The sequence below is a fragment of the Phascolarctos cinereus genome, unplaced genomic scaffold, assembly GCF_003287225.1.
Source record: "Phascolarctos cinereus isolate Bilbo 61053 unplaced genomic scaffold, phaCin_HiC Scaffold_4;HRSCAF=312, whole genome shotgun sequence".
In the NCBI taxonomy this organism is placed as follows: Eukaryota; Metazoa; Chordata; class Mammalia; order Diprotodontia; family Phascolarctidae; genus Phascolarctos; species Phascolarctos cinereus.
In genome coordinates, this window is record NW_027555847.1 from 132346231 (window position 1) to 132365462 (window position 19232).

Genomic DNA, 19232 nt, shown 5'->3' on the forward strand with positions numbered 1-19232 from the left:
AATATTTGTCTGAAGAGACAGCTTGGTGTAATGATAAGAATTCTGGACTTGGAGTTAGAACCCCTGGGGTTCTGATCCCAAATCTGTTACTTATAAGTTATGTGAGTGAACTATATACTTTTGCATTCATTTTGTGAAAAAAGTACTTTATAAATCTTAAAGAACTCTACACATGTGAACTATTATTTTTATGTAAGATGTTTTATAACTACAGAATCTTAGAGTTGGAATTCCAAAACCATCTCAGAGTCCATCTAGTTAAGCACTTCCTTGAATAAGGGTCCTGTCTCCAGTATTGCCAATAAGTGATCATCCTGACTGTCCACACTAGAATACTTCAAGTAAGACAGCCGGTTCTACTTCTGGCCACTTTTAATTGTTAGGAAGTTGCTTTTTCTTTGTCTGTTTTTAATATCAAGCCTAAATCTGTTTCTCAGCAGCTTCCACCTGCTGTTTCTCATTCTGCCCTTCAGGGCAAATCAGAACAAGTCTATCTCTCTCTCTCTCTTCTGTATAACTGCTCTCTATTTCCTTGAAGAAAGCTATTATCCCCACCCTCCACCCTCAACCCCCCACCCCAGTTCTTCTGTACTCTGTGCTAACCATTAGCTTAGTTCCTCCCAACTATCCTTTAATGACATTCTCTAGTCCTCTTAGACAATTAGGTGGCACAGTAGATAGAGCACTGGTCCTGGACTCAGGAAGACTTGAATTCAAATCTAGTCTTAGATACTTGCAGACTGTGTGCCCAATGGCAAGTCACTTAACTTCATTCTGTTTCAGATTCCTCAACCTACCAGGGCTGTTGTAAGTTAACGAGACATTTGTAAAGTGCTTTGTTTGTGCCTGACATGTACTAGACCCTTAATAAACACTTGTTTCTCTTCTTTCCTCCCTCCCTCCCTACTTCTTTCCTTCCTTCCTTTCCTTCTACATAAACATAAAGTATTATACAAATGTAAGTTATTAATTTTAATAAACTAAGAAGTATTTGGATGTAGCTCTAGAAATATATAGGAGTGAAATTTTGTAGTATCTTAGATATGATGCTCCCTTTTTTAGTTATACTAGTGATAGTGTGTTTTGATGTGTATGCAAAGAAGAGGATGGAAAATATGCTAAGTTAGCATAGCCTAGAGATTTTCCTTTTACCATTAGAAATCAAGGATGTGACTTGATATTTGTGACCACTTTTTGAGGACTACACAGAAAATTTAAGAAGGAACTTGGAGTACTTCTCAGGGTAAGAGGCAGTTTTTAACATGTAAGAAAAATTACTTTTCTTATTGGTTCCAGGATTATTACCTTAGTATTCCAGTGATAAAATTGCTTTTTAAAATTGTACTGTGAAAGTATTGCTATTTTTCTGTTTGTTTTTTGGACCAAATGCTGTGATTCATGGCTTTACTCTATATGCCAGTTTAGAATAATGTCTTTTCTTCTAAATTGCTATGCCCTGTGCAATATTATATGTCTAATGTATACTTTATGCAGTTTCCATAGTGTATATTTTTTTCCAATTCACTCTTCCCTTGTTTACATTGTATATGGCACAGGGGCTGATTTAAATTTTTCTAAACTGATTAGCAGTTATAGATTCTGTAGCATTTTGAGGGAAATTTGATTAGCACTTTTTGAAAATTGTATAGCTTATTGCCCCGTTAATTAAGGTAAATTATGCCTTACCAGTGCTTTTTTAGCTCAGGCTTCTTTTAAAAACAAAACCAAAGTACAAGATGATTGAAGCTGCAAAGCCTACTTATCTCAGTTTACGTGCATATTTGCTAACCTCTTAGTTGCTTTTTGGAGAGTTGGAGAAGAAAAATGGTACCAAAGGATATATAAAATGTTGCTTCATTTTATGTTATTTTTGAGTGTCCATTGGTTCTTAAACTTTATGGGAAATTTGTTCTTTTCCTCTCTTCCAGTCCACCCTTGTTCTAATGAAATGGTCTGCTTGGTTTTATAAGCTTTTCTGTAAAATGCTTTTAGTTTATAAAAAAAAAAAGCAAGCAAGGGAGAGAGAGTAGCTGTACCTTTATTTTATTTTTTACTATTTGTAAGGTTTGTATGCCATAGTGTAGAATTTTAACTGGATTAAAGAAGAACCACTAGAGAGAGAACAGAGTTCTGAGTTGGTCCTCTTTTAGTATTATAGCATTTATCTGAAAGAAGAAAAATTAAATCTGATTCAATTACATTTTCCATGTTGAATTGAAAAAAGGAAATACTTATGAAATATGTTGATTTATTTCTAACTGAAGTTGAAATCCCTTTACACATCTTTACAGTAAGACCAGTATCACTTCTTTCTGGATGAAATTTAATAGAAAGGTGGAGATATGTCATAGTTACTTACAGTGTAACTTGTCTGTATTCTCAGTGATTATCATTGTTTGAAATGTTCATTTATTCTTGTTTGTTCACAGCCTTTTTTATAACATTATTATACTGAAGGAAGGAATAACATTTTCATTCCTCAAATTGTAATTTCATCTGTTTTCATATTCTTAGATTTTACTTTGAGGTGTCAAATTTCCCATTTTACTTCTCACTTCTTACACTTACACTTACTTTTCTCAGGTACATTTGAAAATGTAAACAATATTCTGTGTATTTTCATGAATTACGTTCTTAGCTTCTGAGTACAAAACTTCTTAGAGTTAATATAGCTCTTTGAAATAATAAGGACCTTTTGGGCCTTTTTAATAAAGCATTTTGTGGTCAGATAATTTTTTTCTTTCAAGTGAAGAGCAGTGTTATTTTGACACAGTTTATAGAGATGTATCAAAGTTTATATACAACTCCAAATATAGTCTGCACAATTCATAAATTTTACTGTTTCAATAAAGTTGTTGCTTTTTAACAATCTTACATTAGAGATTGTGTTATGTAGAACAATGTAAGATAGGTTGGGTCTTAATCAAGTGGGAAATTCAGCTGTGTAGCTGTTACTAATTAGAGCTGAGGTTGCTGAGGTTGCTGACCTTTGGAGGCTCCTGATGACTTATGATAGGAATCACAAATGATTTGGAATTGGGATTCAGTGTCTTGCTTCCAAACTTATTAGCATTACTAAAACATGTCCTATCATTTCTTGCGTCTTTGCCTTCATGTGTGTCATTCCTTCTCCTTATAATGTCCTCCTCACCCAGTTTTTCTCACGTAATTCCTGTTGGTCCTTTGGAGTTCTATTGATATGTGATTTCTCCTAAGAAAGTTTTCTGTTTTCTCCAGCTGTTTTTAACCTTTCCCTTCCTGGAAAACAAACAAACAAACAAACAAACAAACAAACATGTTTTATGCTTCCAATATAGCAACTTCGTATTAGACCTTATATTCTAGTTATTTGTATCGTGTCTCTCTTGCACCATAAGCTCTAACAAGGGAGGAGCTGAGTTGTACTCTTTTTATCCTCAATACTGTTAAGAACAATACTGTGTCTTTAGTTGCTGCTTGATAAATGTTTGCTGATGATTGGCAGAGTATGTAATAAAAAATAGTTGGATTTGGCAGTAGAGATTTTAGGTTTAGAGATTTCACTTTATGTCTCCATTAACTGATGTGAACTACCATTAATTTGATGATTTAGTATGTTACATAATCATTCATTTGCTATAAACTCTTGTTTATAGGTTAGGAAATTAATGCAAATGTTGCTACTGAAGAGATAGTGAAACTTATTGTAAGCTGAAAACCTGATGACTTTGGATAAGTCATTTCCTGCTTTGGTCCCCAGTTTTCCATCTGCACAATAAGAGGATTGGACTAGATGATGACCAAGGTCCCTCTGAGCTTTAACATATAAGTGACCATGGCCTAACAGGGATTCTGAAAAATGTAAGAGAACCTAGGAGAGAGCCAGTTTTTTTTCCCCCCGTGGCACATCAAATTCTAGCTTTGTGTCATATAATTAATTGAGGGTTGTAATGTTTTTAAAAACTTTTGATGCTTATTTTTAGCTTGTTCAGTACTTAGCTAAAGTAGAAAACTACAGTGACTTGTTAAAATCACAATTTTGAAGACCAAATGCATTTTAAGAGATGACCCTGGAGACCTTGGTGGGTTTGAGCCAGAAACAAAATGACTCGCTTTTACTACAGAAATCTTTTCAGTAATGCTGGCAAAACAAATAAACAACTCCTGCCCTCCCTCCTACAAAAAAAAATCCCAACAAAATACTAAAAATCTTGCTCCATTGAACGAAGTCGCCAATCTTAATATGAACTGTCCATAGCTTCTAAAAATTGGCTCCCAATACGAATCTGCACTTTTTGTTGGAATTTGTTCTTTTGGGATATAATCCCACTTAAAATAGGAACTGTTTCCCTTATACTGTTCCTTGCAATGAGAAATGTCATTACGTTTTGAGAATTTGTACCCATGAAAATTAATTTTGATAAATACAATAAATAAGCTTATTATTTGGCAAAAGGAAAAATTAGAACTGTTGTTTTTATGTGGGAAGTTGGTCTTCTAATCAGTGTGCCTTCTATAGGTTGTATTATCTGAATCAGAAATGAAATAGTGATGAAAATTAGAATCTAAGAAAGGATTCTGGAAGCTGTTTTATTTTTCTACGTTCCTAGGAACAGATATTTTTATGAAGCTAAAAAAAACCTAGATTTTTGGTCTCCAGAGGTCTTAGTATCACCTTCAAAAATGTAATTCTAAATTGTCGTGATTACTGTCACACAAAATCATATTAGGTATGTATGTTAGTGAAAACTTGAGAAGAATGAGCTTTATATGATAGCTTATATTTATGTCATGTTTTATAGTTTATAAAGTCCAAGTGTTGTTACCATTTTATGGATAAAAAAATTGAGGTTTAACAAAATGAAGTAGTTTACATACAATCACACATCTAGCAGGTCAGAGTCAACTGCGAAATTCTTTAACAAAAAGCCTTTCCTGATGCCGTTTAATTCTAGTGCCCTTCCTGCCTTCAGTGATAATCTCCAATTTATACTTTATATATCTTATTTGTGCATAATTGTTTTCGTGTTATCTCCCCCATTAGATTGTGAGCTCCTTGAGTGAAGTGACCTTTTTTTTTTAACCTTTCTTTGTATCTCCAACGGTGCCTTGGCACATAGTAAGAAAAAGAAGACAAACATTTGTTAAGCACCTACTATGTGCCAGGTACTGTACCAACTGCTTTACAAATGTCTTATTTAATCCTCAAAACAACTCTTTGAGGTGTAGATGCTGTTATTATCCCCTTAGCTTAATAAATGCTTGTTGACTGACTGACAGAATTAGAATCAAATGGTTACAAGAAAGAAGATTTTGTTTCATATGCATGCTTTTTTTCCCCTCTTGTTCAGAGATTTTGGCATCCTTACAGCAATAGCGTATTGTGGAGATACCTTACTTCAATACACTTTACTCCAAGGTGAAGAAGTCCAGGCTAAATTACAGAATACTTAGATTCAGAAGTGACTGAGGGTCTGAATCGCCAAAGTATTGACTAATGGGTTGATATCTAGGCATAGGCTGATATGGACCCTTTTATTGATTTTATTGATAGAGGGGCCAGTGGAGGTGGTTAATTCACATTAAGGGTATCTTGGAGGTAATACACAATCAGAACAGCTGTAGGATCAGCAGGGATTGGTTGGTTACTTAATTTATTGTGCAACAGGGGTGTTCCATATAGATAACTGCAGTGGCTTCATCAGAACCCTAGGTACAGCAACACTGTTGTCCGAGACTACCTTTATTTCTTTGCCCATATTCTAGAAGAAGTGGGAGTAGGCACTGGTCACCATTGGGATCAGGTCTTTAAAAGACTCAGTCACAAACCTAGTCAATCAGTCAATAAATATTTTTAAAGCACCTACTATATGCTAGGCACTGACCTAAGTGCTTTTTAGCAGATGTGCAAGGGTGTCCCAGAAATTGGGCAGTTCCTTGGAAGAGAGCCCCATTCTGGGTCTTTATGGTGGGGTTACTGGTTCCCTGATCATCCCAGCTCTGCCACTTACTATTTGTGTGGGCCTGAGAAGTGATAGCTTCCCTGGGCCTCAGTTTCCTTCTTTGTAACATGAGGGTATTGGATTAGATAATCTTTAAGATCCCTTTTAGCTTTGAATATTATGATACTATAATTCAAACCCATGTCTTCTGATTACAAGTTCAGTGATCTTTCCTGTACCCTGAGCTGCTAATGATAGTTTATGTTTTAGGTAGAAAATGATGCCTATTGACTGTCTTAAACTCTTTGACCCATTTAACCTAACATATTTAAAATGGAATTTATTATCTTTCTTCTCAAACCCTCTCTTCTTCCTAACTTTCCTATTATTGTTGAGGGTACCACCATCCTCCCAGTTACGCAGACTCATCAATCTAGGTGTTCTCCTTGATTCCTCACTCTTACTCCCTATATTCAATTAGTTTCCAAGCCCTGTCATTTCTACCTTCATAACATCTCTCATAATCACCCTTCTCTTTTCTGACACTTTAACCACTCTGGTGCAGGCTCTTTCCACCTAATGCATGAACTATTGCAATAGCCTGCTAGTTGGTCTCTCCCCACTCCCGTTCATCCTCATTCAGGTTTTCTGAATCATTTCTCTTTTTTGAAAGAAAGGTGACAGATCTTTTGATTGGATTATTTTCATTGTAGTAAGAAATTTTGAGAGCATTTTCCACATACCTCAAAATACTATTTTCTAAATGGTAGATGAATTAAAATATGGTAAGCCAAAAACTTTATTTATCTTGTTTATCTTTTTTGGAAAGAAGAGCTTATTCATTCTGCTATCCTTCCTGCCATATCTCTCTTCTAAGGTATTACAACAACTTCAGAATTCCTTAAAACCATAAACTCATGACCAGTAGGTTAACTTTTTTGTTTTCTACTCACACAACATGCTTTCATCTATACACCTAAGCAATTCTCATTGGATTCAAGTAACTGGTTTTAATTCATTTTTCATATTTGCTCTTTAATTGTGTTTCTTTCACAGTTGTGGCATTCTTGGTGGCTTATAATCAAAATAAACAGTTGATTGGAGAAAAGGGACTCCTGCCAACCAAACTGTACCTAAAGCAAATTCAGCAGTACTTCAGAGGTAAATCTGCCTGGGATTCCTTCAGTTACTCTCCAACAGTCATCTGGTTCCTGGATTGGTCGTATATGGACCTCATCTTGGATTCAGTATCTCTTCTTGGCCTAGGAGTTTCAGCTTTCATAATAATAACCAGTTGTGCAAATATGATTCTCATGGCTATACTCTGGATTCTCTACTTTTCGCTGGCCCATGTAGGACAGATCTGGTAAGTGGAATAAATATCACCCTCTCCCCACTTTTATCTCCAAATTTGTGATCTTTGAAAATTGCTGTATTTGCCTGTTAATATAGTCTGCCACATCTAAGCTGAACTGTTCTGTTCTCTGTAGTGAAAGCCTTTCTTTCATATATATGAATGTTAAACTACTTGGTAACTAGAGTTAAATAAGAATTACCATTTTAATGAGATGAAGTATTTTCAGTTTAGCATTGAAAACATTTTTCACTCAAGTTCTTGATGCCTCTTATTGTGGCATGAAGAATTATCCTGTAATCTTAAAATCTATATCAGCAGAATGCACAAAGCTGAAAAGCCTGACCACAGACTGTATACCTGTTGTCCAAGGAACAGTAGCCTAGCCAAGTTTAGATTTAGCCACCAGGTATTGATATTTTTCTTCATAGGAAATCATGAAGATTTTTACCAAGATAAGGAGATTGTGTTCTGCATTGTAGGATTTCACAAGTACAAGATGGAGGAGGCATAGCTAGAAAGTCATTTACTTAAAAAAATTCTGGGAGTTTTAATCGACTACAAGCCCTGTCCAAATTATCAGGGTGATGTGGCAACCAAAAAAACCTAAACAAACCAGAAACTAATGTAGACTTACACTACATTAACAGAGACATAGTGTCTGTAAAGAGAGAAATCATAGATCCCTTGGATTCTCTTCTACTTGGACCATACCTGAACTACAGCGTTCAGTTCCCGGCACCTCGATGACAAGTGATGAATTGGATGTTTCCAAAACAGAGTAGCTAGTACAGTGGCATATGAGGATCAGTTAAAAGAAGAACTAAGGAAGATACCCTAAAGGAAAGAAGACATGAGAGGGAGTGGAACATCATGGAGATCTGAGAATATCTGAACAGATGTTATGGGGAAAGTGGGATTGGATTGTTCCACTTGACTTCAGAGGATAGAACTATGAGAAATGAGTGGAATTTGCAAAGATTTAAACATTTAGGTTTTATGTAAAAAAAAATTACTAAGAATTACAGCAGCCAGAAGTGCAATGAGGTGCCTTAGAGGTAGAAGACCTCCTTACTTGAGGTCCTCCAGCAGTCAAAATGACCACTTGCTAGTAATCAGATTTGTAGCTGAAACCTCCTATTAGAGAGTGAAATCCTTGAGTTCAGAGACTGCCTTATTTTTCTGTTTGCAAACCCAGTGCTTGGCACAGTGTTTTACACATTTTTTCTTCTTCTTCATTCTTATTGAAGTGGAGCCCTTTATTCAGGTAAGCATTAGATATGGAGAAGCTGAGGTTGCTTTCAGTTCTGAGATTCTATGATTATATGACGTTCTGTAAGAATCCCATGGATGGAGTCATAAGTCCTTTCAAATACTAAAGAAGTTGGAGAGCATGAATTCTCTCACAGGCACAAATAAATTAACTCTTTTCAAAGTTATAAATATAGAAAACATTTCAGAGGTGTAAATATAGAAACTGACTTTTCATAGGCAATTGATATCATGGTACCTTTGCCAAGAAAACCCCAAATAGGATCATGGAGGATCAGACATGACTGAAACAACTGAATATCCACATCATGGTACAGTGGATATAGTTCTGAGTTGAGAAGGCCTGAGTTCAAATCCAGCCTCAGACACTAGCTGTGTGACCTTGGGCAAGTCACTTAACCATGTTTTCTTCAATTTCCTCATCTGTAAAATGGGGATAATAATAGACATACCTCACAGGCTTGTTTTGAGGTTCAAATGAGATAATTATAAAGCACTTAGCACAGTATCTGGCACATAATAAGCACTACGTAAGTGTTAGCTATTATTATTATCATTCCTTCATGATCTTTTTTTCATAATTCTGTTCTGTTTTCATGTATAAAATCAGCTTTTTAGCAGGATATGGTAATTTAATTAAAATTGTTAAAGTTCTTATCAGGTGTTCACATTTTTATAGGTGGTAGAAAACCTTTATAGATCTAGAACCATTTTGATTTTTGCTGTTGCCTTGTCTGAGATCATGGTTGCCAAGCCACTATGGTTGGCCTTTTTTAATTCACTAGAGGCATAATAAATTTTGTTCCAGCCCCTCATTTCCTTGTATTTTTAATACAGAATTAGCATGAGGACCCCCCCCCATCCCCAAGTTAATTGTGTGTGGTGAGGAAGTCTGTTCTCTCTCAGTTATTGACTTCATTGCTCATTCTTCATACCCTTCAACTGATCTCACTAATGTACCACACTTTTCTCCCCCTCTACCCTCCCCTTCAACTTTCAGTAATAGGCATATTACAGCAAAGGTGTGACCTTTTCTCCACAGGGGGTAGAGGTGTAACATTCTTCCAGAGTTACTGAGTTGCTGCCAAAATAAAGAAAAAACACCATTTTGCAATATGTGCCAATTTAAAGGCTGTCAAATGGCTACTGTTGCTTTGGGGGGCAGGGGAGGAGAGAGAGAGAGAGAGAGAGAGAGAGAGAAAGAATATGCAAACTTTTAATCTTTTTTTTTCTTAAGGTGGTTTCCATTGCTTCAAAATATAAGGAATTATGATGATGATTGGTGACATAATTTATGGGATTGACATTTAAGTCAAAATAGGATAGGGTTTTGACAGCTTAGAATCTTAAAACTTTTACAATCATTAAGTCAAAGGAATTTGGAACTACAAGGGATCTTAAAGATCATTTAGTTTAATCCCTCATTTTACATATAGGGAAACTGATGGCCAGAGGAGGAGTGATCTGCCTAATATCACAGTGCTTATTAATTCCAGATCCAGGGATAGAACACAGGTCTTTTGTCTCTTTAAGTTCCATGCTGTTTCTGCTATATCACACAAACTCTTTATAGTTGGGTATTGTTTACTAATTTTGAAGGTGTGTGCAAATTTCCTTTCAGTCTTTATTGTTCTTGATCTCTCTGCTACATGATATGGTGGATCCTCTCTTTCACAACACCTTTCCTCCTTGTGTTTTCATGACACTCTTCTCTCCTCCTTTTCCTACCTGTCTGTATGCTTTTCAGTTCCTTTGCAGGAACACCTTTCTCATTCCCCCTCTTAGGTAGAGATTATCTCACTGCCTTGTCCTGGGCACTTTTCTCTTTCATTTCTGCATTCTGTTTCTTGGTGATTTCATTAACTCTCATGGGATTATGAAGATGACCCCCATGTACATAGATCTAGCCCCATTTTCTCTTCTGACCTCCAGTCCTGAATTACCAATTTCCAATTGGATGTGTCCATATGGAAACTTTATAGCCACCTCAAACTCAACTTGTCCAAAACAGAACTCAGATCTTTTCCCCTCAACCCTCTCCATTTCCTAACTTTTCTCTGTCATAGGCAGCACCATACTTTGGGTCACTCAGGTTCACAATCTGAGTTACCTATAATTCTTTCTTCTTCCAATTAGTTGCTAAGGTCTGGTTGATTCTACCTCTATGATATAGTCTCACATGCTTCTGCTTTTTTTTTTTTACCCCCACTCACATGACTATCTTAGTTTTACTAGCTTATCACTACTTGCCTGGTGTCTTAGGTCAGGTCTGTGTTGATACAGAATGCAAATTTAGGATCCAGGGAGAATGAATCAATGAACCAGGTAATGAAAATATTTTTTAATAAATAATAATACTTGGCAAGAGTATATACTGACAAATGCACCTCTCTAGGTGCCATGATTGATAAAAGTAATAGCCCACATAGGAATAAACAGTCTCTCAGGTCTAAAGAGCTAAACCCCATCCTTGATACTGGTTTATATAGGCTTCATCAGAAAAGTCTTAATGCATATAGCCTATCTTTGCTCTGGGTTTCAAAGACTAATTGCTATGCATGGATATTCAATTATTAAAGCTATATGGCTTAGCTGTTCCACTCCTTGGCCCTAGTCCTATCCTGGCTGCAGTGGGACCAACCAAGACCATATTTGAAGCCTAATGGTCAGTGACTCAGACATCAGTTCTAGGTACTAATGAATAGTACTCCCAAGAGGAACAATGACAGCCTAAACAAATAAAAAAAGTAATCATAGCTAAAACTACAACCATCCTGAGTGAGAATAATTGTGTGCCAAGGTAGTAAACCAGTCTGAATAGTACAGAAGAGCTGGAGGCTAAGTGAAGAAGATAAAGCCTGGAGGACAACATTTGGGAGTGTAAAGCTCACTATCAGAACTGGAAGGGCTAAAAGGATGTCTCTTCTCCAAAATCATATCAAATGCAGAAGCCAAGAGTTTATAATTCCCTGGCCTGCAATTTGTCCCTAGGCCTGAGTTATCTTTTATTGTTTGGCTTTACAACTTGTTCTGTGTAGCCTACTCCCTTACCTACCACTTTTCCTTCATGGAAACATCTACCTATATGCAAATGAAACTGCATTTTCTGGCCTAGGGTGTAATGATTTCAAGTTTCTCTGATGGTCCCATTGCCTATTCTTTGACTTTCATTCACATTCGAGGCAGAAGGATTCATTGGATGGCACCCTCCCTTTTCCCCTGTTCTACCTCTCCAACATGGTCAGGATCTTCTATCCATCACCTCTACCGCCAAAACCTCTTTAGATTTTAGGAGTGATTTTCTAAAACCATGCAGGGAGGAAAGTAAATGTAAGGTTCAGAGGGATATCCTACCTGTCTCCTTTTTTTATAGTTCTCAACAAAATTGGATTAGGGATAAAAATTTTTCCGGTGGTCATATTGGTGTTATATTAAGCAGCAGTAAAATATCCTTGCTATCACCACTTACCCCTTTCACTCTACAACTGGCATTATAGAAATGCTGAGCTGGGAAACAGCTCTCCCTACCTTCATCCCTCTACGTCCTTCTCCCCAATCCCAAATTGGCAATGTTTGAGGGTAGTCAACACCTCCACAAGGTAATTAGTCATTTGTCAAAGTTGGGGGCCAAAAAAAATCTAGTCTTTAAGAAATCCATTCCAACCCTCAACAAATCCTGTTGCCTCAAGGAGATAGGCCAAATGAAAGTGCCAAAGGACATTATGGGATTTATCATAAACCTCCCAAGTTCTATAGATGAATAATTACATCACTTGATCAAAGTAAAGGATGAGGAATGGTTATAAGGAACAAATCTGTCCACAGCATTATTCCGTTTGACTGAGGGAAAATGTCTTTGTGCTGGCATGGCCCAACTAAACATGCCAATGGTCAGTTTAGTTTTATCACTAATTCTATTGGCAGAGTACTGTCATTTGTCCTGCCCCCACCAGAAACCCCCACATAGATCCATAGAAACAGAATAAAACTGTAGGAAAAAAAAAACCAAAACCTTTTTCTCAGTTAAGCAGCCTTACAGGCCATCCAAATGCCTGAAGCTCAGTCTACTGGGAATACAGTTAAATTTCTGCCCCTGGGGATAAACCCAGATTAACAACAACCCACATAATGAAAAAAGTAGCCCATCCATTCTAAAGGGTTACACATCCTTCTTGCTACTGGTATATAGAATTCTCCAAAAAGTAGTACATGTAAGCCATTCCTTAGTCCTTTTAGCTCATTCCTGCTTCAGTCCTCCATGACTAAGAAATATGCAGACACTTTAAGTCACTATTGCCAGGGAGAATAGCTAGCCCCTTAGGACTCAAGGCTTGGGCATAAAGAATAATCCTGGGGCAGCTAGGTGGCGCAGTGGACAGAACGCTGGCCTTGGAATCAGGAGGATCTGAGTTCAAATCCAGCCTTGGACACATAACACTCACTAGCTGTGTGACTGGGCAAGTCACTTAACCCCAACTGCCTAATCAAAAAAAAAAAAAAAGAATACTCCTAAAACACTTGGATTATTGCAAGAGCTTCTCAATTGGTCTCTAGTTCCCTCTTCAGTCCATTTTCCACATGCACTTGCCAAGGATATACCTAAAGTTTGACCATTCAGTGATTCTTTCTTGCTCCTCAAATAAAATACAAAGTCTTCTATTTGTCTTTTAAAGCCCTTTGCTTTCTGGCTCCAGCATCATTTTCTAGGCTTGTTGATCATTGTTCTCCATACATTTTGTGGTCTAATCACACTGGCTTTGTTTACCATTCCTGAACATGACATTTTACCTTTCATCCCTATGCTTTTTGCACAGGCCATCTCTGATCCTTCGAATGCACTCTACCATTGCCTTGAAGAATCCTTCACTTCCTTCAAAGTTCACTTGCCATCCCACTTCATATGTGAAGTTTATTCTGATTCTGCTAGTTCATGATGTTTCCTCCTGAAATTGCTAGTGTTTTCCTACCTGCCCTGCAGGTTTTCTTATATATGTTACATCCTTTCATAAATCGTTTGGTCTAGCCAAAATGGCATTCTTCTTGTTCTTCATACGGGGCAATCCATCTTATTTTTCTGTGTCTTTGCCTCATTCCTGGCATGCATTCCTTTCTCACTGTGGACTCCTAGAATCCCTAGTTTTCTTAAAAACTCAGCTCAAATTCCATTTTCTTTGAGGTCTTCCCTCATACCTCTTAACTATTAGTGCTCCCCCTGAAATTACTTGGCATATGTTTTGTATATACTTATATGTGCATGTAAAGTTATATGTACTCCAAATAAATTGTAAGCTCTTTGAGGACAGAGATTTTCTTTGTGTTTTTTTATTAATTTATGTTGATTTATCAACAATCACTTCCATAAGCTTTTGAGTTTAAAATTTTTCTCCCCTTCTCACTCTACCTCCCTCCCCAAGATGACATGCAATCTGATATAGGCTATACATATACATTCCTATTAAACATATTTTCACATTAGTCATGTTGTTAGGAAGAATTAGAATCAATAGAAGGAACCACAAGAAAGAGGAAGCAAAACAAAACAGAAGAACAAAAAAGAGCAAATAGTATGCTTCAATTTGCGTTCAAACTTCATAGTTTTTTCTTTGGATATGGATAGCATTTTCCATTATGAGACTTTTGGAGATGTCTTAGATCCTTGCATTGCTGAGAAGGGCTAGGGCTATCAAAGTTAGTCATCATACAACGTGGCTACTACTGTGTACAATGTTCTCCTGGTTCTTCTCACTTCACTCAGCATCAGTTCATACAAGTCTTTCCAGGTTTTTCTGAAGTCTGCCTGCTCATCATTTCTTATAGCACAATAGTATTCTGTTACATTTGTATACCACAACTTGTTCAGCCATTCCCCAACTGATGGGCATCCCCTCAATTTCCAGTTCTTGGCCACCACAAAAAGAGTTGCTATAAATATTTTTGTACATGTGGGTCCTTTTCCCATTTGTATGATCTCTTTTGGACACAGCCCTAGATGTGCTATTGCTAGGTCAAAGAGGATGCACATTTTTGTAGCCCTTTGGGCAGAGTGAGGATAGAGAATTTCATCTTTGTCTTTTTATTCCCAGCACCTAGCACAGTGCCTGGTATATATAGTGGGTTCTTCATAAATTTGTTTTTGGTTAACAGGCACACAGTAGGTGCTTAATAAATGCTTGATGAATTGAATTGGAATTTATTTGGGGAGCAGATTAGTAAAAAAAAAAAGTCATGAACTCAGAGTCAAAAAGTCCTATCCTCAGGATCTTGGGAAATGCTCATGGCCATCATATTATGAAGTTGAGTGTGCTTTCTTACCCTCCTGGTGGCATCCTGGGTCCTCTGTTATTGACATAAACATCCTAAGGGGGTACTCCAAGATACAGTCTAGTTAGCATTTTTAGGAAATGATTAAGGACTGCTGTAAGCCCTCCTCATGTGAGCTTTGGAAAGAGAATATAGCAAGTCCGAATTGTTGGCCTAATGCCAATCCAGAGCCAGTAGATTAACCATCCAGAGTCACTTTATTGCCATGGTTATATTAGCTATAAAGAGATCTTAGGAAACCTTATATATTGGAAATTTTTTTTGAAGTAATTTAAGATCTTTGGGAGAGTGATGTTTTTAAAAATGCTATCATTAGTACTTTAGTGATATTCAAATACTCAGATGAATTTGCATCTCATTGATTTGTTCTTCAGTGATAAAGATCAGAACCCATCCATACTTTCTAGTCTTGTAAGACTTTTCTCCATGTTCTCTCAAAAATTGCTACAGGGGATCCACTCAACATTAACAGAGACTTTCCTTGCTTTCTCCCAATATTAGGATGACAGAACACTTGGTTATTTACCTGTCTTCTTTTGCTCTTGCCACATGATAGCCCATCTCTTCTTCCTATCATGCAATATCCTTTGCTTCTTTTTTTTCTTAGAGTTTCTCCATGGTTATGTGTTGTCTTCTCCCACCCACCATGCTCCTTTCCTTTGCTCTCTGTGTGATATTCATCTTTAGTTCTTCAGAGAGAGTAGTGTTCTGTATATTGCTGCCACATAGAAACATATCATCATAAAGTATTAGTATTGAAAAGATGGGTCTTTGCTTTCATGGGAGGTTGCTGTCAGTAAAAGAACCTTGCAGCTTCTGAAGGCAAAGCAGCTCTAGCTCCTCCTCCTGTTTAACTGATGGCCCAATTTGTTGTCTGTCTACTCTCTTTCCTAGGTATACTGTTGGACGTGCTCTAAGACATGTTGAAATCTCTGCAATAGATATTTTTCATCCTTTTAGTCCTTCCTGTGTGGATGGCCAGGCCACTCATTTGAGTGACTGCTGATGTGTTTAATGAAAGTCTGCAGTTTTCTGGGTCTTCATGCAGTTAGCACAAAGTTGTATGAAAATAGAAGCATCTGAAGGACCTCTCTGTCTACAAGGGATCTCTCTTTGTCCTGTACTCTTGGATCGGCACACATCTCCCTCTTCTGTGCCTTGTCTGATGTTTATTATCAGAGGGCTATTGAACAGGATTATTTCTGTTGTTATGTCTTCCAAGGAATTCTGAATGACCTTGATATATTTCATGAGAGATCTTGCTATAAAAGAGCCTGTGAGGTGCCAAATCAAAATTTTTTTAAATAATCTGTAACAGTAAGCACAGTGAGATCTTATATTATCAAGTTTTTCAGTTAATTGTGAGATGCTAAAGATGTGGTGTTTTGTTGAATATTGCTTGTGAAAGCCTAGTCCACTACTATCTCACCAAGGATACCTTTGTTTCATGTAAAATTTTTGCAGAGGTGAAAGAATAGGTATATAGATTAGTAGTTATCGATGTTTTCTGAGTCACTTTTTTCTGTATTAATAAAATATGAGATTTTTCTTCCCATGCTGAGATATGTTATCCTTAGTGCCACACTCTATTAGGCACCGTAGAGATACAGACTGAATTCATCCTATTTGCAACAGCCTAGCTAAGGTAAGGAAAGCACCTCTTACATTTTGTAATCTTTACTACTAAATATAGTACTGAAAGAGTACCCTCATATCCCAGTATAGTAATAAAAGTACTAAAGAGTATTTAGGACTCTTTACCAATAAATACTATAACTATTGCTTTTTCCTGGCTACAGGCTGCTGCAAATAGGTGTGAATTCAATTTGTAATTTTGTAGTCCATAATGGCTCATTCTGATCTTCCCCTAAGTACTCTCTAATTCAATGAAATAGCTGATAAGTTATGCTCAAGATAATGCACTAAATATGGGGGTGTAAATATAGATTGATACATATACAATTGTCATGGAACTTTCAATTTAATTGGGGGTGGGGAAGACATATCTAGATAGCTATGATAAAAAGAAGGAAGATAAATACAAAGAGAGAAATCCAAGCAAAGTATTATGATTAACTTGAGGAGGGAGAGATCATTTTCACCTAGAGTGGCCCCTTGGATTGGGCCTTGAAGGAAAAGAGGTAATTCAACAAATTCAATAAATGATGGGGATCTAGGTGGAATGGTATGATTAGAGGTATAGGGATAGGAGAGAAAATTCAGTAGTCTAGTTTCGTTGGAATGTAGAGTACTTTAAGGAAAGTAGTATGAGCTGGACTAATTGATTGGAACCAGATCGTGGAGGGTCTTAAATGCCAAGATAAGTATTTCATGCTTTATTTGGTAAGCAATGGAGAGCCACTGGAAATTTTTGTGTATAGAATGACATGACTAGAGCAGTGCTTTTGACTATTAAACTGTGTATACACCTTCACTGCTATGAGGTTTATACCCCAAGGGAATCAAAGAAATAGGAACAGGGCCCATATGTACAAAAATTTTTATATCAGCTCTTTTTTTTAGTGGCAAAGAATTGGAAACTGAGGGTATGCTCAACAATTGAGGAATGGCTAAACAAATTATGGTATTTGCATGTGATGTAATACTTTCATGCTATAAGAAATTATGAAGGGAAGGGGTTCGGAAAAACCTGGGAAGACTTGTATGAACTGAAGCGAAGGGAGCAGAACCAGGAGAAAAATCTACACGATAACAAGAATATTGTAAACTGAAAGGCTCAGGAACTCTGACAGCCACAATTTCAAAGGCCTCATTATTGAACTTGATGTTCCCTTCCAGAGAGAAAGCTGATGAATTCAGAGTTCAGATTGAATCTTCTTCCCTGTCCTCCCCTTTCCTTTCCTCCCCTTTTTCTCCCTCCCTCCCTCTCCCTCCCTCTCCCTCCCTCCCTCCTCCCTCCCTCCCTTCCTCCCTTCCTTCCTTCCTTCCTTCCTTGTTAATGCAGGAATTTGTTTTGAATGATTATACATTCTTTGTAATAAGTTTGGTTTTTCTTTCCCTCCTGATGGTGTGGGGCAGTGGGAGGAGGTAGGTAGAGAATTTGGAATTGAAAATAAATTAAATTGAAAAAAAGAACAGTGCTTTAGGAAAACTACTTGAGCATCATTGTGAAGACTGAACCCGAAGAAAGAACAATGTGGAAGTGGAAAGGATAGCTAGGAGGCTAATTCAGCAGTCTAAGCCAGCATTTCTCAAAGTTTTCTTCAAGACCTTTTCTTTTTTGGTTAGGCAATTGAGGTTAAGTGACTTGACCAGGGTCACATAGCTAGTAAGTGTCAAGTGTTTGGTCTGAGGCTGGATTTGAACTTAGATCTTCCTGACTTCAGGGCCAGTGCTCTATCTACTATGCCACCTAACTGTGCCCTTCAAGTGTCTTTAAGGTAAAAACTATTTTCATAATAATACTGATTTTAAAATTTCTAATATAGGATATATTGATAGATATAACCTATGTAAACCAAAGTTCTTGAGGCCTTCAATAATTTTTAAGAATGTAAAGGAGTCCAGAGACCAAAAAAAATTGAGAAATGCTTTTCCAGACTACAAGAGCTGAATTCCTGAACCAGAGTGGTTGAAATGGATATAAAAACGGAGGATGAATTTGAGAGATATGTTGGGGAGGTAGAGTTGACAGGGTCTTGATGAAAACATGCACCTCACCAGCTTTAATTTTGTCACTCACAAACTTTTGAGCTTTCCATAACATTATTACTTTGATTAATCTGATTGTGGTGTATTATAGCTGTGTATCTCTGTGATATATGGTGTTCCCCTTTCACCTTATTGTATGTGTACCTAGGCTGTAGTGTATTTCTTGTCATTACAGTTATATTGCATAAGTAATCTGACTTCATATGGCAGGGAGAAGATAGAATAATTACAGGATATATGAGTTTAGTTGTGGCAGGCATGTGCGGGAGAGAAATGATTAGAAATAATGATTAAGAAAACAAGAAAGTAGCAACTGGAGCCTTTCAGTGAATGGGGATGAAGTTAGAGAGACCATGGAGGAGTTGCTATAGACTGCATGCTTAGGGAAAGAGAATCGTTAAAGGGATTTCAGATTATAAGAAAATTAAAGCAACCAGCTTGTTTTAGGAAACTGACCAGAAGAACAGCTTTGGTCTTAACCTGAGTGTCACATCTGGATGAACTGACAAAAATAGCTTTATTTGATAAGATTGTTAGGTCTCAAAGAAATCTGTGATAGTAACAAGTCCAATCCTTTCCTTTTAGAGCAGTGGAAACTAGGGCACAGAGAAGTTACGCCATTAGCCTGGGGTCACAGAGCTAGATGGTGGTAGAGAGACTAAAACCAGATCTCCTGAGTATCAGCGTTAGGT

At 37.0% G+C, this 19232-nt stretch overlaps 1 protein-coding gene across 1 annotated transcript in view; it reads left to right on the top strand.

Annotated features, from left to right (window-relative positions):
- The window catches only part of LMF1 (lipase maturation factor 1), a 729514-nt gene that overhangs the window by 50858 nt on the left and 659424 nt on the right, over positions 1 to 19232 (top strand). Inside the window, exon 2 of the mRNA XM_021006793.2 lies at positions 6978 to 7287. Coding sequence (XP_020862452.1) covers positions 6978 to 7287 — 310 coding nt within the window. The remainder of the gene's footprint in view (positions 1 to 6977; positions 7288 to 19232) is intronic.